The 21,807-nt window shown below is 38.8% G+C and overlaps 1 protein-coding gene across 8 annotated transcripts in view; it reads left to right on the forward strand.

Annotated features, from left to right (window-relative positions):
* ELMO1 (engulfment and cell motility 1) overlaps positions 1–21,807 on the forward strand; it is a 576,900-nt gene that overhangs the window by 186,092 nt on the left and 369,001 nt on the right. For all 8 annotated transcript variants that reach the window (XM_053608836.1, XM_053608837.1, XM_053608839.1 and 5 more), the window contains one exon: positions 6,453–6,488. In XM_053608836.1, coding sequence (XP_053464811.1) covers positions 6,453–6,488 — 36 coding nt within the window. The remainder of the gene's footprint in view (positions 1–6,452; positions 6,489–21,807) is intronic.

Genomic DNA, 21,807 nt, shown 5'->3' on the forward strand with positions numbered 1-21,807 from the left:
CCATTGTGGTATAGTTGCCTGCAGTATTCGGTCCAGTAACAAGTTGCAGATCTGTAACCCAGGAGCACTAGGCTGCTCTGCCCTGTAGCCTAGCTGTGCAGGAGAACTCAAGACCAATTTTGGGAGATTTCTCTTTTGCATTTCTCTCTCACACTTTCCTGTCACACTGTTTTGGGGAAGGAAGGATGTCTCTCTGGGTCACTTATGATATCCCTAAGTATCTAAGTTCAAAGTCATGCTACTTTCGGAGACGGAGAAATGAGGGGCTGGAGCTCTTTTCTGCTGGTGCTCAGTTGTGACTCACGTGAAAAGGTGGCTCGTTTGATCCACAGCTGTTTTTTAGATCTTTTACTCAGATGAAAAAGTGAAGAGAAAGATATTTTTTCTTATAAGGAAACCTGGCTTCTCAGTTAAACTTATAGCAAGACTTTAATTAATTAACAGGAAACCTTTGGAAAAGAAACTGCACAAATTAAATAGATCCTGCAATTTGGAAAGCATTTAGTCATGACTCCCGGGCAGACTTCCAGCTGGAGAAGGCGGAGGTTTTCTAAGCAGGACCTGTGGAAATTCTTAGTAAACACTGAAGAAACGTAGCTGGAATTTTTCTCCTTACTTTTAGTAATAATGAGTTTCAGAGATGACTTGCCTGCTCGTCATTACCTAAGGCTGAACTTTTCAAAGGTCTCTCTCTCCAGCTGGGTACCAGGAGGGGCTGTGGGGCAAAATCAGGGAGGAAAGAACAAAGGAGAAACTGTTGTTTTGGCAAAGCACAGGGTTTAAAACCTGAATTTGATTTTCCTGTCTTGCTGGAATTTTGAAACCCCGTTTCTAATTCTGCTGGAAACATAAGTATGAAAGCAAAGTTGTAGGGAAACATGGAGGATAAGGAATGTTAAGGAATGGACAGTGTTTCCAAAAGACAAAACCCAAAACAAAACAAAACAAAACCCTATAGAGGATGGGTATCAACAGATTTCTCCGAAATGATGTATGTGTTTTATTTTACTTGGAGAAAAAATTGTACCTGAACCTTGAAGTCCAGTGTAGTGGATAATGCTGTGCGTTGGGGTTTTTTAATGAGACATCATGTTTTTTGTCTATGCTTGCAGACCATTTACTTCTATATACTTCCACAGCTAAAGAGTCATTCATCACTGGGGGCAGAGAACAGGGAGAACAATTGCCAAGAATGAAAGGGCAGAGTGCTTGGATCCTTCCCACTTGGCAATGTGATGGGAAAACTACGTGGTTGCTATCTGAGTAAGCGGTGGCACCACCCAGGGCAGAAAAGTTGAGAGTGAAAAAGTTAGAGTTATGAATTTACAAAGAATTTTACAGGTTTTTTTTTAAGTTAACACTCTTTTCTTAATGGGAAATCATATTAATTGTTTAAAAAGTATGTAAATAAGGAGAAAGAAGAATAAGTTATATATAGTCTGCCTTTCCACCATTTGTAATATCTTGGTACATATACTTGTATATGCAGAGGCTTTATAAAAGCAGAGTTATCACGCTCATGTGTTTATAACCTGCTTTTTGTACTTAACCGTATTTCCATGTTATTAAATATTATTCCTTGATCATTTTTGTTGCCCGCATATTACTGCATTTCTACAGCTTGTTGAGGTACAATTGATACACAATATAAAATAACAGTTTGCAGAATGTGCTCAGCATTGGTTAATCATTTCCTAAAACATTTACATTGTTTTCAGGGTTTTTTTCTCTGAATATTCTCTATTTACTTTTCGCATAATCTTTGGGATATTTATTTTGCTGAAATAAAATTTTTGACTCAAAGAATATACACATTTTAAAGTTGTTTTAAAATAAGGATAGCCCAATAGCTCACTGAAATATGCTAATGTATGCTTTGCCATTCCTGCAGGGCTGTGTCTGTTTCTAATACCTCTGTCAGTACTGGGCTGGTGTTCCCTTAGGCTTTCTTGTTTTCCTAGGAAAGATAGTAGTGAGATATTTGGGAAATTCTCATTAATCTGGGGAATTCATAAACTTTGTTTTGTTTGGTTGAGGTCTTTTCTCCAAAATGTGGCTGTATTAGGAACAATGGAGAGAGTCCCATAGTTACTTTAATGATATGCAAAGCCTTTGGATAATTATCTTTTTTAAAAACCCAACATTAATTGTATAAATTATTAGTTCTCTACACATTCTGTCATACATACGATACCAATGGGAAGTTTGACTAATGCTGTGTGTATGTAATATTATGTATGTTGTGTATAAAAACTGTTATTGCAAGAACAATCACACATTAAACTTGTATTATTCAAATTTCTTTCTGTTTGCCTGAACCATAGCTAATTTCATTTTCTAGGTGTTGTGAGACTTGAGGTATGACCTGACTTATGCAGCATGAATGACGTCTTGGCTTTGACGTTACTCAGCCCCACACTTGAGAGGGATTTGTAGATTTTCATTCATTTAGCAAAGTGTATATTATTTGAGTATAGGAATGTTGAAATGAAGAGATGTGTGTAGAAAACACAAAGATGTACATGACAGCTTTTGACTATGAGTGACCTTTTCTGAAATTTTGTTTTCATACAAAAGATGAACTTTTTTTGCGGGTGGGGGTGGGGAGGGAGTAACTTTGTTAGCCTCCGGAGACACAAACAATCAGCTCTAACTCACGCCATTGCTCATAAGCCTTGGCTGCTCTGGGAGGTCCGGGCCAGGCCAAAGTGCTCAGTCTGCTCACTGCCTAGCAGCGAGGCTGGCCTGACATCATTCAAGTTTTACACTTCACTGCAGAGGCCACAGAAGAAACCAAAAGGAAGCCGCTCCTGTGGTGGGGCCTTCAGCCCCAGTTGTAAAGGCTGCCGGATCTTCCCGGCTCACAGGCTGTTTTCCTGGAGGTGCACTCTGCACAGCTCAGAGCTCCCAGCTGGAACAGCCCTCTGGGGCCCTGCCAGAAATTTGCATCACAAAATCCCAAGAGGCTCACTTTCTAGGGCTTTGTCTGAGGTTGCAAGGCAGAAAATTCCTTAAGCAAGATCTGCCTCCTCCTTTCCTCTTTTGCTTACTCTGTCTATGGCTCTGGCGATGGAAATGAGCAGGGGTCACACAACCCTTTGGAAGGAGAGATTATCTTTTGCTGGTGAAAAGAATGCTATTCCTAGGGCCCAGTGAGACATTTCTGGCCACTGTGAAACATCAGCCTTTCCAGAATAATTCCTCTTCTGGTCACATTCTTCTTAAAAATATGGGTGTGTGTGTGTGTATACAGAGAGACAGACAGAGGGAAAGAGAGAGAATCCCAGAATCCCAGTTAGAATAATAGACAAACTTCACAACAAAGATTCCCCTTCCTTTTAAGAGTAATCTGAAGCCAGAGTGAGGATGCCACAGTTGAGAAGTGAGAAAGGCGGTGACTCAGCACTGGATTATCTCTGCATTGTGGTTGAGGGAGCCTTCCAGGGTCAGGAGGTGGAACACATAAAAAAACATAAGGATGCTCAGGCCCCATGCCAGAGAGTGATTTTGAAACTTTACAGTGACTCCTTTATATATCACACATATGTGTGTTATTTCAAATTAGTTTACAGACTTACACAGAAGTTGCAAGAGCAGCGTGGAGCACTCCATTTGCTCTTCTGGAGGTTGTGCAAGTGTCACCAGCTGTCCCAGTTGTGGCTTTAATATGAGCAGCCTAACTCAGGGCAGCACCTGGCCCCCAGTTGTCCATCCCCTGCTAGTCTCCCTCAATCTGGAATGTTCTTTAGCCCTTCCTTTTCTCTCATGACCTTGACATTTTTCAGTCTGGGACAGCTATATTGTAGAATATTCATTCTCTAATTTGGGTTGGTTAAAGGGTAATTTATCAAAGGTAATTTTCAAAAAAAAGTAAAATCAAAACTCTCATGTAGCTATTCATAGGAACACGTGTTAATTTTACTCACATAATGGAGAACCAGGCAGATGTTATAAGATTCAAAGGAAAAGGCAAAAGAACACAAATTTATATGGAGCAAAGGAATGTTGAAATGAATTGCAAATGGATACAAAACTAGTCTTCTTACCGGTAGGGAAGAAGTCAATTAAATCACTACCAGACAGGAAAAAAAGGATTTATATATATATATATATATACATGCGTGTGCATGTATATAATTTATAAAAAATTAAAATATATGTGTCTATAAATATATGAATATGTATATTTATGAGATATTTTTATGTTTATATAAAATATATATGCATGTACATATCTCAGTGACTACAACTTATATAAAGTTGTAAAACAGTTGTTAAAAAACAACAGGGCTAGAATTTGATAGCCCAAAGGGTATGGATACTGCTTAGTTTTCTACTGAAACACAATTTTTTTTCTACAGGTTTGTACTTTTTTTTTTCTACAGGTTTTCTCATGATCAGACCCATATTGTATGTCCTTGGCTGGAATGTCATAGATGCTTATGATTTTTTTTTTTTTGTCATTGATAGCACATGCTGTCTCTTTGTTTTATTCCTGGTGTTAACTTTAACCACTCAATTAAGATAGCCTCTTCCCGGTATCTATATCATAACATTTCCCCCCACCACTGTAGTTAATTCATAGAAAAAAAGGTATAGCGAAACACTCTAAAACTATGTAAAATCTCGTTACTCCCCCCAATTTCACCCCCTCCCTGTTTTGGCATTGATGTTTCTTTTCTGAATTATTACTCTTATGATTTCCGATGGGGAATTTTCTAATACTATCATTTCTTCTACATATATTAGTTGGCTTTCTTTTGTAGCAAGAGCTTTATTTTATTTCCTTAAATGTTTGTTTCTCATGAGGTGCTGGGGCTGGCCCATACCACGCCCTGAGATCCAGTTTTGTACAACTTTTTCCAAGTCAATGTTCACTGATGTCCTTTTGGCACTTTAAATTGACCATTGTGAGAGTTACACCGTGGAAAGTGGGAAATGGTACAGAACAGATTTGTGTGTGTTTCCCCCAGAGATTTGGTTCTAAAACATCAGCACATCTCTCTGTATGTGTGGGTTCATTCCTCCCTCTTATAGTCAGTGGGCTGTCAGATGTCGCTATTATTATTTATTCTGATGCTCAACTTGTTCCAGATTTGGAGCTCCTTCAAGCCAACGTCTGTGTTCTATTGACTTATCTCCGTCATTTTTTGAGTGTTCTTTTATTTTGGGGCTCAAGATGTTCCAGCACTATCCAGATCTTTCCTTGCCTCAGCCTTGACCTGGTCCACTCCTCCAAGGAGCCCTCGTGTGTCCCCTGGTTCTGCTCAGGCCTCTCTCTCGCTGGCCACTGGCTCCTTCCACTCTGCTCAATGCTTTTTGATGAACCAAGAATGGAAAATAATATGTATTTCTTTTTTTAAAGGCAGGTGGAGAGTAAAGAAAGAAAAAGATCTCTTTCTATACATTTTTTAACACTTAGCATCCACAGTTTTACCAAAGACTAGATGTAGTCTTCAGGTGGACATTTGGGTTTTTGAAGTGACTACCATCTATGTGGTTGAGAATATGAAACTTCTGAAGAGCAAAGCCATGCATTAGTCATTTATTGGGTCCCTACTCTGGAACTGTCAGATATTACACTAGTTACTTACAGCTCAGAGCCCTGGTCCTCAAGGAGCTTAAAGGATGTCCCAAGGCTTCTTGCTGTGTCAAGCAGATACAGGTGACACCCACGTCTGGCAGAGGAAGGGAAATCAGATGTCAGGGAGAGTTCCCAGAGGAACCTAGAATGATGGGAGTTTGGGAATATAATTTACTTTCTTGGACAAGGAGGGGAACGATATTATTTAGTAATACAGAGGGAAGAGCATATTCAAAGCAGAGAGATTGGCAGACTTGGGGAATGAGAGGTGGTTTGACCAGGTAGAAGCACTTATTTATTTTATCTTTTTTTTCAAAGCATAATTGTCCTTTCATTCAAGCTGGTTTGTCTACTCCAGGCTACCATTCCAGAGTTCTAGTCTTGGGTTTTAACACTGCGGCAGTGTCTCACTGCAAAGACATAGCACTGTTTTCCCTCAGAAGAAACAATCTTTCTCTCAAGAAAAGAGGAAGTACAATTAGTGGAACATTTTACTAAAGAATGTTAACAAAATATTTTTAACAGTCTAGTTTGGCTTATCTTTTTATGGAAAATTTATCCACTCTGACTGCTGGAGGACCCCCTCCATTGGACGTCTACCCATTCCCTTCCAGATGCACCGTTCTTATTGATGGTACTCATTGGCAGATTCAGTAGGTTGGTGACAATAGCTTAATCCTGATCTTTTGATGACATATCACTAAAAATACCAATTTATTATTGTGTTTTGAAATGGATAAAGTTCTTTTACTTCATAGCATTACATCTGTCCTCTGTCTAATCCTGAATTTTTGTCAGGATATATTCTTTATGTAAGAATCATTGCTTTCAAACACGCTCCTTACATGGTTGTTTTTAAATTTTGCAGACGATACCAGAAATTGCAGAAGATTATGAAGCCTTGGTAAGAATTTGTGATCAATTAATATTGATGATTTGATACTTTCTTCTTCTTTGCACAATAAAATCCTGTCCTCTGATTATATAACTATGCATCTAGATATTTTGACTAAGTGATTATTTGATTATTTTTTGTTTTTTGCATGGTATTCATATATTAATGGGTTCTTTAAAAATTCATTTTCCTTTTCTTTTGGCTTTTCAGTGGAAAGGGTATTTTGTATTGTAACCACCAAATGATCACATCAGGATTGCTGTCCTGCTTCTGGAGTAATGCTAACCATAATTTTATGTATTACTTTAAACAAAACTTTCTTTTTTGTGGCCTACGTAATGTTCAAAGTCAAAAGTCTTTGATTTTCTTCAATGGCTCAGAAAGAAAAAGATCCACATTAAAAAATAATTCAGGATTGAAGTGTAGAATGAAAATACTTTCTTCAAATCTGGGAACATGTTGGCTCACCTATCTATCAAATGAATTTCATGATAATTGTGTCTGGAGATCTCAGAACTTCTTTCTTAGAATTTTCCCTTGGAAATGCCTTTCTTATCCACTGAACGGGTGAGTCTAAATACTATCTGACAAACTCTTGGAAGTAGGCTGAACTTATCTCCACGGTGCCAAGCTGTTAAGCAGATAATTTCAGTTTGAGGAGGAAGACTGAATAGCATCTCAAAACAGGAGCCCTGTTTTTTTAAGCCTTTGGAGAAAACCCTCTTCCCTTTCAATGTACCATAGTATGATACTGGTCTCAAATCATTCATCTTCCCTATTCTTCACACATAGAATAAGTATTGGTTGCAGGAACAGCCAGTACCAATCCTAATAAAGTAGAAAGCAATGTTGAGTTTCTAGGGTAAAGCTTCTTAAATTTTATTTTGATATATTTAATGCACTTCATGGTAACGACAGTGGAAGCCATTTTTTATGAGAACTCACTCTTCCTGGGTACTATCATCTCAGCATTTACACTCAGTATTTCTAATCCATACTTACATCCACCAAACAAGATCAGTATTTCCTTGGTTTAGAACAGCGGTTCTCAACCTTCCTAATGCCGCAATCCTTTAATACAGTTCCTCATGTCGTGTTGACCCCCAACCATAAAATTATTTTCACCACAACATGAGGAACTGTATTAAAGGTCACGGCATTAGGAAGGTTGAGAACCACTGGTTTAAAAGTTGAAATCAGATGGAAGAGATACAATTGAATCCTGTTTTATCCAACAGAGAAAAAAATATTTTCTCTTTGCTAACAATAGAGGAATTTTGGGCTTTACATTCAAAATAATTCCTCAAAAATTTGGCTAGTTTGGGCGGCGCCTGTGGCTCAGTGAGTAGGGCGCCAGCCCCATATGCCGAGGGTGGCGGGTTCAAACCCAGCCCCGGCCAAACTGCAACAAAAAAATAGCCGGGCGTTGTGGCGGGCGCCTGTAGTCCCAGCTGCTCGGGAGGCTGAGGCAAGAGAATCACGTAAGCCCACGAGCTGGAGGTTGATGTGAGCCGTGTGACGCCATGGCACTCTACCGAGGGCCATAAAGTGAGACTCTGTCTCTACAAAAAAAAAAAAAAAAAAAATTTGGCTAGTTTTAATTTTTCGGTATGTAAGGATGCTGGGCAGTTGAACTATGGTTAATGATTTCCTTTTGTTAATCATAGATAAAAATCAATGGTCAGGGTCTTAGTTCTGGTAATGGCAGAGTACCATAATCAAACAAATAAATACAGATAACAATTATAAAGACTACACAAAACAAACTCTTCTAAGGGACTGAATAGCAACACAAAGAAGGCAGAAAGTAGAAGATAATAAAAGAATTCAAGAAGAGAATAAAAAGAGCAGCAATTGATGAAACAGAAAAACAAATAATAGAAAAATTAAAGTCCAAAATTGATTGAAAATGGTTATTAGGAATCTAAATATTAACACCAGTAGTTAATCTAAATATTAACACTAGCAGTGAAAGGAGATATCACTATACATTTACTGACATGAAAAGGAAAATAAAGGAATATTGTAAATAACTTTATGCCAGTAAATTTAAAGTTTTAGATGAAAATGACAGTGGCCTTAGAAAACAGAAATTACCCAAATGTATTGCCTTTGGAAACTTTGGCTTTGATCTTCATTCAAGAAAAAAATTGCTGCTCAGTCATGAGGAGGGCAATTAGCTAATAGCTTCCTTAAAGGTTTGTGGCAGCTTTTAAATCCCGGCCACACTCCGAGGCAGGCCCTAGGCTGTGCTCATGGTGACAGCCTGCTCATTTCTACAAGTGTGGGACTCTTTTAACAGGCAGTGTTTGTTCCAAAGCTTCTCATTGGGTGAATTCTGTCAAATAAATGCAATCAAGCAATGTATTAAAACATTTGGACCAATATGGGTTTATTTCAGAAATGGTTTAATATTTGAAAATGAATTAGTGTGATTTAGCATTTAACAAAGTAAATCAGAAAACCTAAAGAGAAAAATCTTAATAAAGAAAAAGCATTTCATGATATCCAACATCCTTCACGATGCTCTCAGCAAGGTAGGAATAGAGAGAACTTCTTTAACTTGATAAAGCTTCTATGCAAAACTCATCATACTGAATGTTGAAAGACTAATGTGTCCTACCCTAAAGATTAATAATAAGGCAAATGTGTTTGCTTTCTGCACTTTTTTTTTTTTGATAGAGTCTTACACTGTTGTCTTGAGTAGAGTTCTGTAATGTCATAGCTCATAACAACCTTAAGTTCTTGAGCTCAGGCGATCCCTTTGTCTCTCCAGAGTAGCTGGGTCTACAGGCACCTGCCACACCTATTTTTATTAGAGACAGGGTCTTGAGCTTACTCTTGGCTAGGCTGGTCTTGACTCCTGACCTCAGGTGATCCACAGACTTGGCCTCCCAGAGTGCTAGGATTATAGGCATGAACTACCGTGCCTGGCCTGCTTTCTATATTCAACGTTGTATTCAGATTCTTACAGTGCAATGGGTGAAGAAAGAAATATAAAGCATAATATTAGAAAGGAAGATGTAAAACCACCTCTATTCATAGAAGACATTATTATCTATGTAGAAATTCCTAAAGAATCTTCCAAGAAACTGCTACATACAATTGAATTTAGCAAGGATTCAGCATATAACATCAATATATTAAAAAATAATGTATTTTTATATGTTAGCAGCAAACAACTGGTAAACACAATTTAAAAATTTCCATGTACTTAGTGCTGAAGTCATAATTTCTTCTTAGGAATAAATCATGATTTGTTTTTAGAAATAAATTCAGCAAGAGATATGTGATGTCTGTTTACTGAAAAATAAATAAATAGTGAGAGAAATGAAAGACCTAGTTAAGAAGGGGATATACCATTTCATGGGTTGGAAGACAAAATATTGTAAGGATAAGGTGGTGCCTGTTGCTCAAAGGAGTAGGGCGCCGGCCCCATATGCCAGAGGTGGCAGGTTCAAACCCATTCCTGGCCAAAAACTGCAAAAATATAAATAAATAAATAAATAAATAAAATAAATATAGTAAGGATAGCAGTTCTCACCCAATTAATTTATAAGTTCAATGAAATATCAATTAATTATTTTTTGATTGAATTATAAGGTCAATCCTAATGTTTAATTGGAAACGTATAGCCGAAACAGTCAACACTAAAGTTGAAGAATTTTATTAACTGACTTTAATACTTATCATAAAGTCAGTTGTTAGGACAGTCTGATACTGGTATAAGGAAATGGACAACTGGATCAATGCAAAAAGAATGGAGCCCAGAATGTACCAGAACTTAAATTTCCAACAAAAGAGCCAGAAGAATTTTTGCTGATATAACTCATGCTGATTCTGAAGGCTAATGGGAATGTCTCGAGTGATTTAGAAATCCATACCTTTCAAAGTATGAAAATACCCAGAAGAAAATACGTGGAAAAACTCAAAGGGCAGAGAAGAACTATAGCCATTAATTGGCAATTAGGGGATCTATTCTGTACAATTTATTGATAAATTAAAAAGTGGCCTTTATGTGCATCTTTTCTCTAATTATCTTTTTTTTTTAGAGGCATAGTCTCACTTTATCGCCCTCCCTAGAGTGCTGTGGCATCACAGCTCACAGCAACCTCCAACTCCTGGGCTTAGGCGATTCGCTTGCCTCAGCTTCCTGAGTAGCTGGGACTACAGGTGCCTGTCCCAATGCCTGGCATTTTTTTTTGTTGTTGTTGCAGTTTGGCTGTGGCCAGGTTCGAACCTGCCACCTTCGGTATATGGGGCCGGCGCCCTACTCACTGAGCCACAGGCACCACCCCTTTTTTCTAATTCTTTACCAGCCTTGCCGCTCCATGGGAACATTTGGAAGGACTATTCTTTTATAAAATTAGCAGCATAAACTTATATGCTTGTTTTGAGATTGGCTGGATTTTGTTGGAATGAAGATAATCTCTACTAAGTTGATGAGAAACATTTATTTGAATCCTTCCAGCACACATGGTGTGTTGGCTGAGACAGTGGCTTTCTACCAGTATGCAGTTTGTGGTTGACTTAATTTGTAGCAGTCAGTACTGCGAAATCTTTAGCCTAACACTGTACAAAAAAGAAATAACCCAAACAAATGGAAATGTTCCTGAATGTGCCTTGTGTTTGCTTCCTATCTCTAATTCTCTTAGTCTTGATCTTCCGTACCCAGAGGTGGAACTTGCTTGCCTTCTGCCCTCCCTCTCTGGAGCCTGAAGCACTCCTCTAGGAGTGGAAACAAAATCTATATCAGCGTTCAGTAAGATCTTTTATAACTACCTCACTTGAAAGAGGTGATTGACTCTCTTGGTTTGGAACATAATAAAATTTTAGCCTGACCATCATTCCTTGTGACTGAGGAATGGAAACCTATGTCACTCAGTGACTAGTCACAATGAATTATATATGTTACATACAGAATATATATATATATATGCACAAAGTATATTATATATGTGTATTTTTGATATATATATATGTATGTGTTACATATAAAATATTATTGATAGGTTGGGGAAAAAAGCTCAGTTGTGCCGAGTGCAGGACGAGAAAAAAGTTGCTCTAGGCCAAGATTAGGATATGAAAGTATAGACTATTTTATATTCTAGGAGGAGAGAGAGTAGTGAGAGAAGGGAAGGTGGAGGGAGGGAGAGAAAGAGAGGAGGGAGAAGGGAGATGGCCGGGGGCATCCCGAAGAAAGGAAAGGAACAATGTCCACCTGAGATCTAGTCGTCCCCCATTAAGGGGGACAAAAAGTATCGGTGATCAAGTTCACAAGGTACTGTAAATGTGAATGCTGTGTCTGTTTTTCCTCTGGCAATGTTGAAGACAGACATTTTTTCAGGCGTTCCCAATCCTGAGGCCTGAGTGTTCATATTCTCTTGTTTGTTGGAGACACTCAGGAATCACATAAGGCTGGGGAACAAAGTCTAAAAGGCAAAGGAGCTGCAGAAATGTAAAGAGAAAGAATTTACATTTCCTCTTGGTCTGTTGGGTTCATCAACTGGTTTGTGAGAACAAATGCATGGGGTGCCCAGCAAGAGAATTTGTAGGATTGATATTTTACTGATACTAGCAAATTACAGGATTCGGTATTTTCCCATTATTTTTGTAATCTTTGCAAGGCTGCCTCTTTCAATGATTATATGATATTAAAAAATAACATATATAGGTTATATTATATAATTATTTCCTTCTACCTCTGTAGTATGTGATAGGTAGACCAAGAGCACTGTCCTTCCTCTGAGCTCCTTGGTTGCTGTCTAATGGGAAGAAGCCTTTCTCTCATTGATTCAATCCTTTGCACTAATGAATAATTGCGAAGCTCAGATAGCGCCATCTGCAGTCTCAGAAATGGTGCTCCATTTCCTGGACAGCTATAAGAGATTGAATTCCTGGCCAAAAACCAACCTGGAGATTTCAAAACCAAATGATACTCTGTCTCTTCCTCTTCCATTTCCCCAAGGCCTTTGCAGCCCAGAGAAGTCTGTAGACAAAGTCCTGGAATATTTTAGAGGAGGTTGACTGTCCCCAGATGTTGCTCAAACCATTTGGATTAGGGTTGCGTTGAACAGGTAACTAGGGAGCAGAGCCCTTTTGCTTGGTATATTAGAGAGCATAAATGTAATGTATCTTTTGCTTTTTAAAGCAGCTGAAGAAGATGAGTGTCGTCTGCATTCCCTGTGTTAGATAGCTAACTGGGAACTTGAAGAAGGGCTTGATTGCAGTAGCCGCCGCTGCCTGCTCCATGGGTTGTCTGCGCTGACGTCACTGAGGCTGGGTTTTCACTGTTAGGGGCTGTAGGTGCTCTCCTCCCATTGAATGCCTGTGAAAACCTTTTAGTGTGTGATGTCCTTGAGCATGCTGAGTATAAGCAGATGTCAACTATTAGTAATCATTTGGCTGCTTTTCTTCTTTTTAAATAAAAAAAGAACTAATTTTGCTTATTAATAATGATACATATTGTTATGCAATAATGTTTCACAGTAATATTTATGCTTATCCTATTAATAAATCCTTAGTCTATTAATAAATATTACTAGTTGCTTTTATTATCTGGTTCCTATTTCCTGAGGCAATCTTTCTTTCTTTCTTTTCTTCCCTCCCCTTCCTTCCTTCCTTCCCTCCCTCTCTCCCTCCTTCCTTCCTTCCCTTTCTTTTTCAATCAGATACTTGGATTTTCCTCTGACTCATTAGACTCTGTAGAGTCATTCTGGAATTTTTATTTAACCTTTCTCACTACTCTTTTAAACCCATTTTTAACCTGTCTCGTAGTTTAATTTTTCTTTTTCCTTCATAGGAGTTTGTGGTTTCTGGTCTGGCATTTCTTTTCGACACATGATCCTTTGATGCCACCTAGGGGCACCTGTGAGATGAGGATTGCCCATGCGCAGCTCTGAAAAGACAAGCGATATTAGCTGTTTTCCCATCTGGTCTGAGTGGTTCCGCTTTCCTTGCATTTTTTTTTTCTTTCTGGTTCTAAGAACAGAGAATGCTTGTCACAATGAAGGTGAAATATTTGAATATCATGGGCTTCATCCATCATTTTAAAATATCCTTTTGTATGGTGATAATAACTAACATTAACTGGCTACTTGGTATTCACTGCACAGTGCTCAGAAGGTTTTAGTATGTTAGCGTGCTCATTTCTCCAACAATCTGAATTAAGTATCACCAACACCACCATCATTGTCGTCATCTCCATTTTTAATAAATGATCAAACTGGAGCGTGAAACGGTGGGGTGATTTGACCACTTAGAGCTGGGAGGGAAACCTCTGCTCTCTGGCTCCAGAAACTACCCACATAGCCATTCCTGTCTCGTTGGTCTCATCCCCTCTGGTCCCAGAAGCTTTCGGTCATTTTCCTTCCCTGAGGCTGCCTCTCCTTTCATAGATTGCTTTCAGCATCACAATTTCTGAGATGATGCAGATTTTCAAAGGTCGTTTTTTGAGGCTGGGATGAGTACGACAGTAGGAAGAGGGGGAATTGAGGATCTGTTTTCTATTCTACTAATTAAAGATAGATGAGAAGATACAATCTAAATATGCTAGGAGACTTTGTAGGTATCAATGATGGTAGGAAGCTACAGATTAAAACTCAAAAGAATCAAATTTATTTTTAAAAAATTGAGCATAGGGAGAAAGATCAGGTGGAGCAAGATGGCAGCCGAGTAACAGCTTCCTTGCATCTGGGCACCGTGAGTCTGGGGAGATAGGACTCCAGGCATCTCTGGCTGGTGGGATCTGTCTATCATCACCCCTGTGAGGATACAGGGAGTCAGCAAGAGACTTCTGGACCCCAAGAGGAGGACTAAAACAGTGGAAAAACAGCAAGTGGTCGCGTGTGTTCAATCCGTCTAAACCCACCCGCAACTGTAAGTTCAGTAGCAGCGAGACTGCAAACCAGAAAGGCCTCACCTGTGAACTGTTTTGGTGTTTTTGGACTTGGCACTCAGTTGAACTGCCTTGGGGAGAGCCTGAGCAGGAGTGCGGAGAACTTTGGCCATTGTCTAAGGCCCCAGTCTGAGCCGCTGAGCCAGACGGAGCTAATAGTGTTTGGCTGTGGGTCACAGGGAGCCATTGTGAGCAATCTGCCCCGGCAAGCTCCGACCTCAGAGTCGCAGAGCTAGAATCGGGTGGGAGCTGGTAACCCAGCGACCGAGTAGCCTAAGGGTGGGGTCTGAGCTGCCTTGCAGCCCTAACCCTCAGGGGCAGAGTGAGACCGGTTTTGGCACACTGGGTAAGTGGATAGCCACTTCAGCAGTGATTCCAGCGACAAGCACTTTCCTGGGAAAGCTTCTGCTCAGCAAGTTTACAAGTTCAAAGTGCCTTTTAAGTGGGCTGAAGAGAGATTTAGGGTGTCTACCTGCTGGGGTTTGAGAAATCAGCAGCCTCCAGTCGTATCAGAACTGTGATTAACATCTCATACCCCAGAAGACCACGTGTTGCACAGACAATATTCAATAACGTATACATACTGCTTTGTTTTTGGTTGTGGTTTTTTTTTTTTTTTTTTTTTTGTTTGGTTGTTTTTTTTGTTTGTTTGTTTCTTTATTTTGATGTTGTTGATGTTGTTTTGTTTTTTAATTTCAAACTTTTCCATACAGATCCTTTTTCTTTCTCAATTTTTCTAGTTTAATTAACTAGAATAACTTTTTCAATAACTAGAACTTCATTTTTGCTAGTGTTTCTACCACTATTATTTGGTTTTTCACCCAATTTTATCCCATAAAGTTTTCTGTTTGCTTGTTTTGGTTTGATTTATAGCATTTTTGTCTTTCCTCTCTACTTGGTGGAGGTGGGGTACTGTGTCTGATCAGGTTAGCAAAGAGCTGCTGACCTCAAGGGAACCACCCAACTGGGCCCCCCAGAAGGTGGGTTTTTTTTAAGGTTGTGTCAAAGTACCCTACCGTACACCTATATTGCTCTGTCTCCCTCTTTCTGTGCCTCTCTTCTTTTTGTCAATATTCCTTTTACCCACCCCCTCTCCTTTCTCTATTTTTCTTTTTTTTTCTTATCACTCGGTCTTCTTTTCTTTCATCGCTTTTTTGCTCTTCAACCTTCTCACCCTTCTGGTCCCGTAACCCTTAGTCCACAGGCATGAGAACTTAAAGAGCAAGAGGAAGTGAAAGGAAAATTAGGGCAAGGAAACAGATAAAAGAAATCACTCATGAGCAAGAATCAGCAGAAAACTCCAGGCAACATGAAGAACCAGTCCAGAACAACCCCACCAAGGGACCATGAGGTAGCTACTGCAGAGGATTCCACCTATAAAGAAATGCTAGGAATGACAGAAAGGGAAGTTAGAATACACATGATGAAAACAATGAAAGAAATGATGGAAACAATGAAGGAAACTGCTAATAAAGTGGAAAATAACCAAAAGGAAATCCAAAAACAGAATCAAATAAGAAATGAATGATACGAAGAATATAAAAAGGATATAGCAGAGCTGAAGGAACTGAAACAGTCAATTAGGGAACTTAAAGATGCAATGGAAAGTATCAGCAACAGGTCAGACCATGCAGAAGAAAGGTAGAAGAGGTACCTTCAGAGGTAGAAGACAAAGTTCTTGAGATAACTCAGATAGTAAAAGAGGCAGAAAAGAAGAGAGAGAAAGCAAAACGTTCACTGTCAGAACTATGGGACTTTATGAAGCGTTCCAACATACGAGTTATAGGAATTCCAGAAGGGGAAGAAGAATGCCCCAGAGGAATGGAAGCCATACTAGAGAATATTATAAAAGAAAATTTCCCAAATATCACCAAAGATTCTGACACACTGCTTTCAGAGGGATATCGGACCCCAGGTCGCCTCAACTCTAACCGAGCTTCTCCAAGACACATTGTGATGAACCTGTCCAAAGTCAAGACAAAAGAAAAGATTCTGCAAGCTGCCAGGAGTAAGCGCCAGTTGACCTACAGGGGCAAATCCATCAGATTGACCGCAGACTTCTCTAATGAAACTTTCCAAGCAAGAAGACAATGGTCATCTACCTTTAATAGACTTGAACAGAACAATTTCCAGCCCAGAATTTGGAACCCTGCTAAGCTAAGCTTCAAAATTGACGGAGAAATCAAATCATTTACGGATATACAAACATTGAGGAAATTTGCCACAACAAGACCAGCTCTACAGGAAATACTTCAACCTGTTCTGCACACTGACCACCACAATGGATCTGCAGCAAAGTAAGAACTCATAAATTAAAGGACAGAACCTAACCTCCACACTGATGCAAAAGATAAAACTAAGCAATGGACTCTCACAAAATAAGACGAATAGAACACTACCACACTTATCAATTATCTCAATAAATGTTAATGGCTTGAATTCCCCACTGAAGAGACATAGATTGGCTGACTGGATGAAAAAACACAAGCCATCCATTTGCTGTCTGCAAGAAACACACCTGGTTTCAAAAGACAAATTAAAGCTCCGAGTCAAAGGTTGGAAGACAATTTTTCAGGCAAATGGAATTCAGAAGAAAAGAGGAGTTGCAATCTTATTTTCAGATACATGTGGATTTAAAGCAACTAAAGTCAAAAAAGACAAAGATGGTCACTTTATATTGGTCAAGGGAAAAATACAACAAGAAGACGTTTCAATTCTAAATATTTATGCACCCAATTTAAATGCTCCCAGATTCTTGAAACAGACCTTACTCAGTCTGAGCAATATGATATCTGATAATCCATCATAACAGGGGACTTTAACACTCCTCCTACAGAGCTGGACAGATCCTCTAAACAGAAATTAAACAAAGATATAAGAGATTTAAATGAGACCCTAGAACAACTGTGCTTGATAGACGCATATAGAACACTCCACCCCAAAGATAAAGAATATGCATTCTTCTTATCACCCCATGGAATATTCTCCAAAATTGATCATATCCTGGGACACAAAACAAATATCAACAGAGTCAAAAGAATTGAAATTTTACCTTGTATCTTCTCAGACCATAAGGCACTAAAGGTGGAACTCAACTCTAACAAAAATGCTCGACCCCACCCAAAGGCATGGAAATTAAACAATCTTCTGTTGAATAACAGACGGGTGCAGGAAGAAATAAAACAGGAAATCATTAACTTCCTTGAGCATAACAACAATGAAGACACAAGCTACCAAAACCTGTGGGATACTGCAAAAGCAGTTTTGAGAGGAAAACTCATCGCTTTAGATGCCTACATTCGAAAAACAGAAAGAGAGCGCATCAACAATCTGACAAGAGATCTCATGGAATTGGAAAAAGAAGAACAATCTAAGCCTAAACTCAGTAGAAGAAAAGAAATATCCAAAATCAAATCAGAGATCAATGAAATTGAAAACAAAAGAATCATTCAGAAAATTAATGAAACAAGGAGTTGTTTTTTTGAAAAAATAAATAAAATAGATAAACCATTGGCCAGACTAACGAGGAATAGAAAAGTAAAATCTCTAGTAACCTCAATCAGAAATGATAAAGGGGAAATAACAACTGATCCCACACAGATACAAGAGATCATCTCTGAATACTACGAGAAACTCTATGCCCAGAAATTTGACAATGTGAAGGAAATGGATAAATATTTGGAATCACACCCTCTCCCTAGACTCAGCCAGGAAGAAATAGAGCTCCTGAATAGACCAATTTCAAGCACTGAGATCAAAGAAACAATAAAGAATCTTCCAACCAAAAAATGCCCTGATCCAGATGGCTTCACTCCAGAATTCTATCAAACCTTCCAGGAAGAGCTTATTCCTGTACTGCAGAAATTATTCCAAAAAATTGAGGAAGAAGGAATCTTCCCCAACACATTCTATGAAGCAAACATCACCCTGATACCAAAACCAGGAAAAGACCCAAACAAAAAGGAGAATTTCAGACCAATCTCACTCATGAATATAGATGGAAAAATTCTCAACAAAATCCTAGCCAATAGATTAAAGCTTATCATCAAAGTCATTCATCATGATCAAGTAGGCTTCATCTCAGGGATGCAAGGCTGGTTTAACATAAGCAAGTCCAGAAATGTTATCCACCATATTAACAGAGGCAAAAATAAAGATCACGTGATCCTCTCAATAGATGCAGAAAAAGTATTTGATAAAATCCAGCATCCTTTTCTAATTAGAACACTGAAGAGTATAGGCATAGGTGGCACATTTCTAAAACTGATTGAAGCTATCTATGACAAACCCACAGCCAATATTTTACTGCATGGAGTAAAACTGAAAGCTTTTCCTCTTAGAACTGGAACCAGACAAGGTTGTCCTCTGTCACCTTTACTGTTCAACATAGTGCTAGAAGTTCTAGCCAATACAATTAGGCAAGACAAGGAAATAAAGGGAATCCAAATGGGAGCAGAGGAGGTCAAACTCTCCCTCTTTGCTGACGACATGATCTTATACTTAGAGAACCCCAAAGACTCAACCACAAGACTCCTAGAAGTCATCAACAAATACAGTAAAGTTTCAGGATATAAAATCAATGTCCACAAGTCAGTAGCCTTTGTATACACCAATAACAGTCAAGATGAGAAGCTAATTAAGGACACAACTCCCTTCACCATAGTTTCAAAGAAAATGAAATACCTAGGAATATACCTAACGAAGGAGATGAAGGACCTCTATAAAGAAAACTATGAAATCCTCAGAAAGGAAAAGGCAGAGGATATTAACAAATGGAAGAACATACCATGCTCATGGATGGGAAGAATCAACATTGTTAAAATGTCTATACTTCCCAAAGCAATCTACCTATTCAATGCCATTCCTATCAAAATACCAACATCGTACTTTCAAGATTTGGAAAAAATGATTCTGCGTTTTGTATGGAACCGGAAAAAACCCCGTATAGCTAAGGCAGTTCTTAGTAATAAAAATAAAGCTGGGGGTATCAGCATACCAGATTTTAGTCTGTACTACAAAGCCATAGTGGTCAAGACAGCATGGTACTGGCACAAAAACAGAGACATAGACACTTGGAATCAAATTGAAAACCAAGAAATGAAACTAACATCTTACAACCACCTAATCTTTGATAAACCAAACAAGAACATATCTTGTGGGAAAGACTCCCTATTCAATAAATGGTGTTGGGAGAACTGTATGTCTACATGTGAAAGACTGAAACAGGACCCACACCTTCCCCCACTCACAAAAGTTGATTCAAGATGGATAAAGGACTTAAATTTAAGGCATGAAACAATAAAAATCCTCAAAGAAAGCATAGGAAAAACACTGGAAGATATTGGCCTGGGGAAAGACTTCATGAAGAAGACTGCCATGGCAATTGCAACAACAACAAAAATAAACTAATGGGACTTCATTAAACTGAAATGCTTCTGTACAGCTAAGGAGACAATAACCAAAGCAAAGAGACAACCTACACAATGGGAAAGGATATTTGCATATTTTCAATCAGAGAAAAGCTTGATAACTAGGATCTATAGAGAATTCAAATTAATCCACGTGAAAAAAGCCAACAATCCCATATATCAATGGGGAAGAGACATGAATAGAACTTTCTCTAAAGAAGACAGACGAATGGGTAACAAACACATGAAAAAATGTTCATCATCTCTATATATTAGAGAAATGCAAATCAACACAACCCTGAGATATCATCTAACCCCAGTGAGAATGGCCCACATCACAAAATCTCAAAACTGCAGATGCTGGTGTGGATTTGGAGAGAAGGGAACACTTTTACACTGCTGGTGGGACTGCAAAGTAGTACAACCTTTCTGGAAGGAAGTATGGAGAAACCTCAAAGCACTCAAGCTAGACCTCCCATTTGATCCTGCAATTCCATTACTGGGCATCTACCCAGAAGGAAAAAAAATCCTTTTATCATAAGGACACTTGTACTAGACTGTTTATTGCAGCTCAATTTACTATCGCCAAAATGTGGAAACAGCTTAAATGCCCACCAACCCAGGAATGGATTAACAAGCTGTGGTATGTGTATACCATGGAATACTATTCAGCCATTAAAAAAAATGGAGAGTTTACATCGTTCGTATTAACCTGGATGGAAGTGGAAGACATTATTCTTAGTAAAGCATCACAAGAATGGAGAAGCATGAATCCTATGTACTCAATTTTGATATGAGGACAATTAATTACAATTAAGGTTATTGGGGGGGAAGCAGAAAGAGGGACGGAGGGAGGATGGTGGGGCCTTGGTGTGTGTCACACTTTATGGGGGCAAGACATGATTGCAAGAGGGACTTTACCTAACCATTGCAATCAGTGTAACCTGGCTTATTGTACCCTCAACGAATCCCCAACAATTAAAAAAAAAAAAAAAGGAGAAATATCACAAATTAACAACATTGCACCTCAAGGAACTAGAGAGACAAGAACAAACAATACCTAAAGCTAACAGAAGAAAACACACAACGAAGATCCGAGCAGAAGTAAATAGAATTAAGAACAACAACAACAAAAATACTAAGGTTCAATAAAATAAAATGAATAAAAAAAGAAAGTTGAGCGTAGGAATCGGTGCTGTCATATAATACAGTGTAGAGATCCTGACGGGTGTAATGTAACGCAATTGAAGAGAGATTTATCCTTGAAGGTTTTTAATTAATGTTTATGATGACGATGATTTATTATAAAGGTTGAGTATCAGTGAAAGATTCTGAGGGTCTAAGTGTCTGTTAAAGTGTTGTCCTGAAAGTACTAGATACTGTGTGATGAAGTCCCAGGTGGACCTGTTGCAGATGGCCAGTTCTTTTAACATTAGGATTTCTAAACCATACGTTAGACCCTTCCTACTGCCTTCCGAATAACAGCAAGCATTATGGTCATAATATAGTATAGTCAAAATAATGTAAACCCATTCTATGGAGTCACGATCTCCGTAGACATTCCATAAAAGCCTTCAACTAAAGATCAAATGGTGACCAGTGTAACACAAGTGAATGTGTTTACTCACATGTGGTGTGTTTGTGTCTGTGTGTATACATAGAGGTACCTGTAGACCACTGAGTCCTTTCCAAAGTGCTAATTCTCTTAATAGAATTATTTTTACTTTTCGCATTTACCTGTGGATAATCAAAGAAGCATATCATCCTCCCTAAGCTGCCCTAACTTTGATTCCCCAAGTGGCTTTGCTTTTTAAGGTATCGTTTACTAAGTGCTCTCATATGTGACACACGTCATAAAGTACTCGGGTTCTGCCGGCAGCCTTGTGCTTAAATAGGTATCACTACCCACTTTTTCAGCTGAGAAAACAAGGGTTCAGAGAGGGTAAGTGAATTGCCCCCAGATGACCCAGCTGGCCAGAGTGAGAGTCAGTATGAACCCAGGTCTGCTCCATGTGGGAGGCCT

This window comes from Nycticebus coucang, chromosome 11, assembly GCF_027406575.1.
Source record: "Nycticebus coucang isolate mNycCou1 chromosome 11, mNycCou1.pri, whole genome shotgun sequence".
Lineage (NCBI taxonomy): Eukaryota > Metazoa > Chordata > Mammalia > Primates > Lorisidae > Nycticebus > Nycticebus coucang.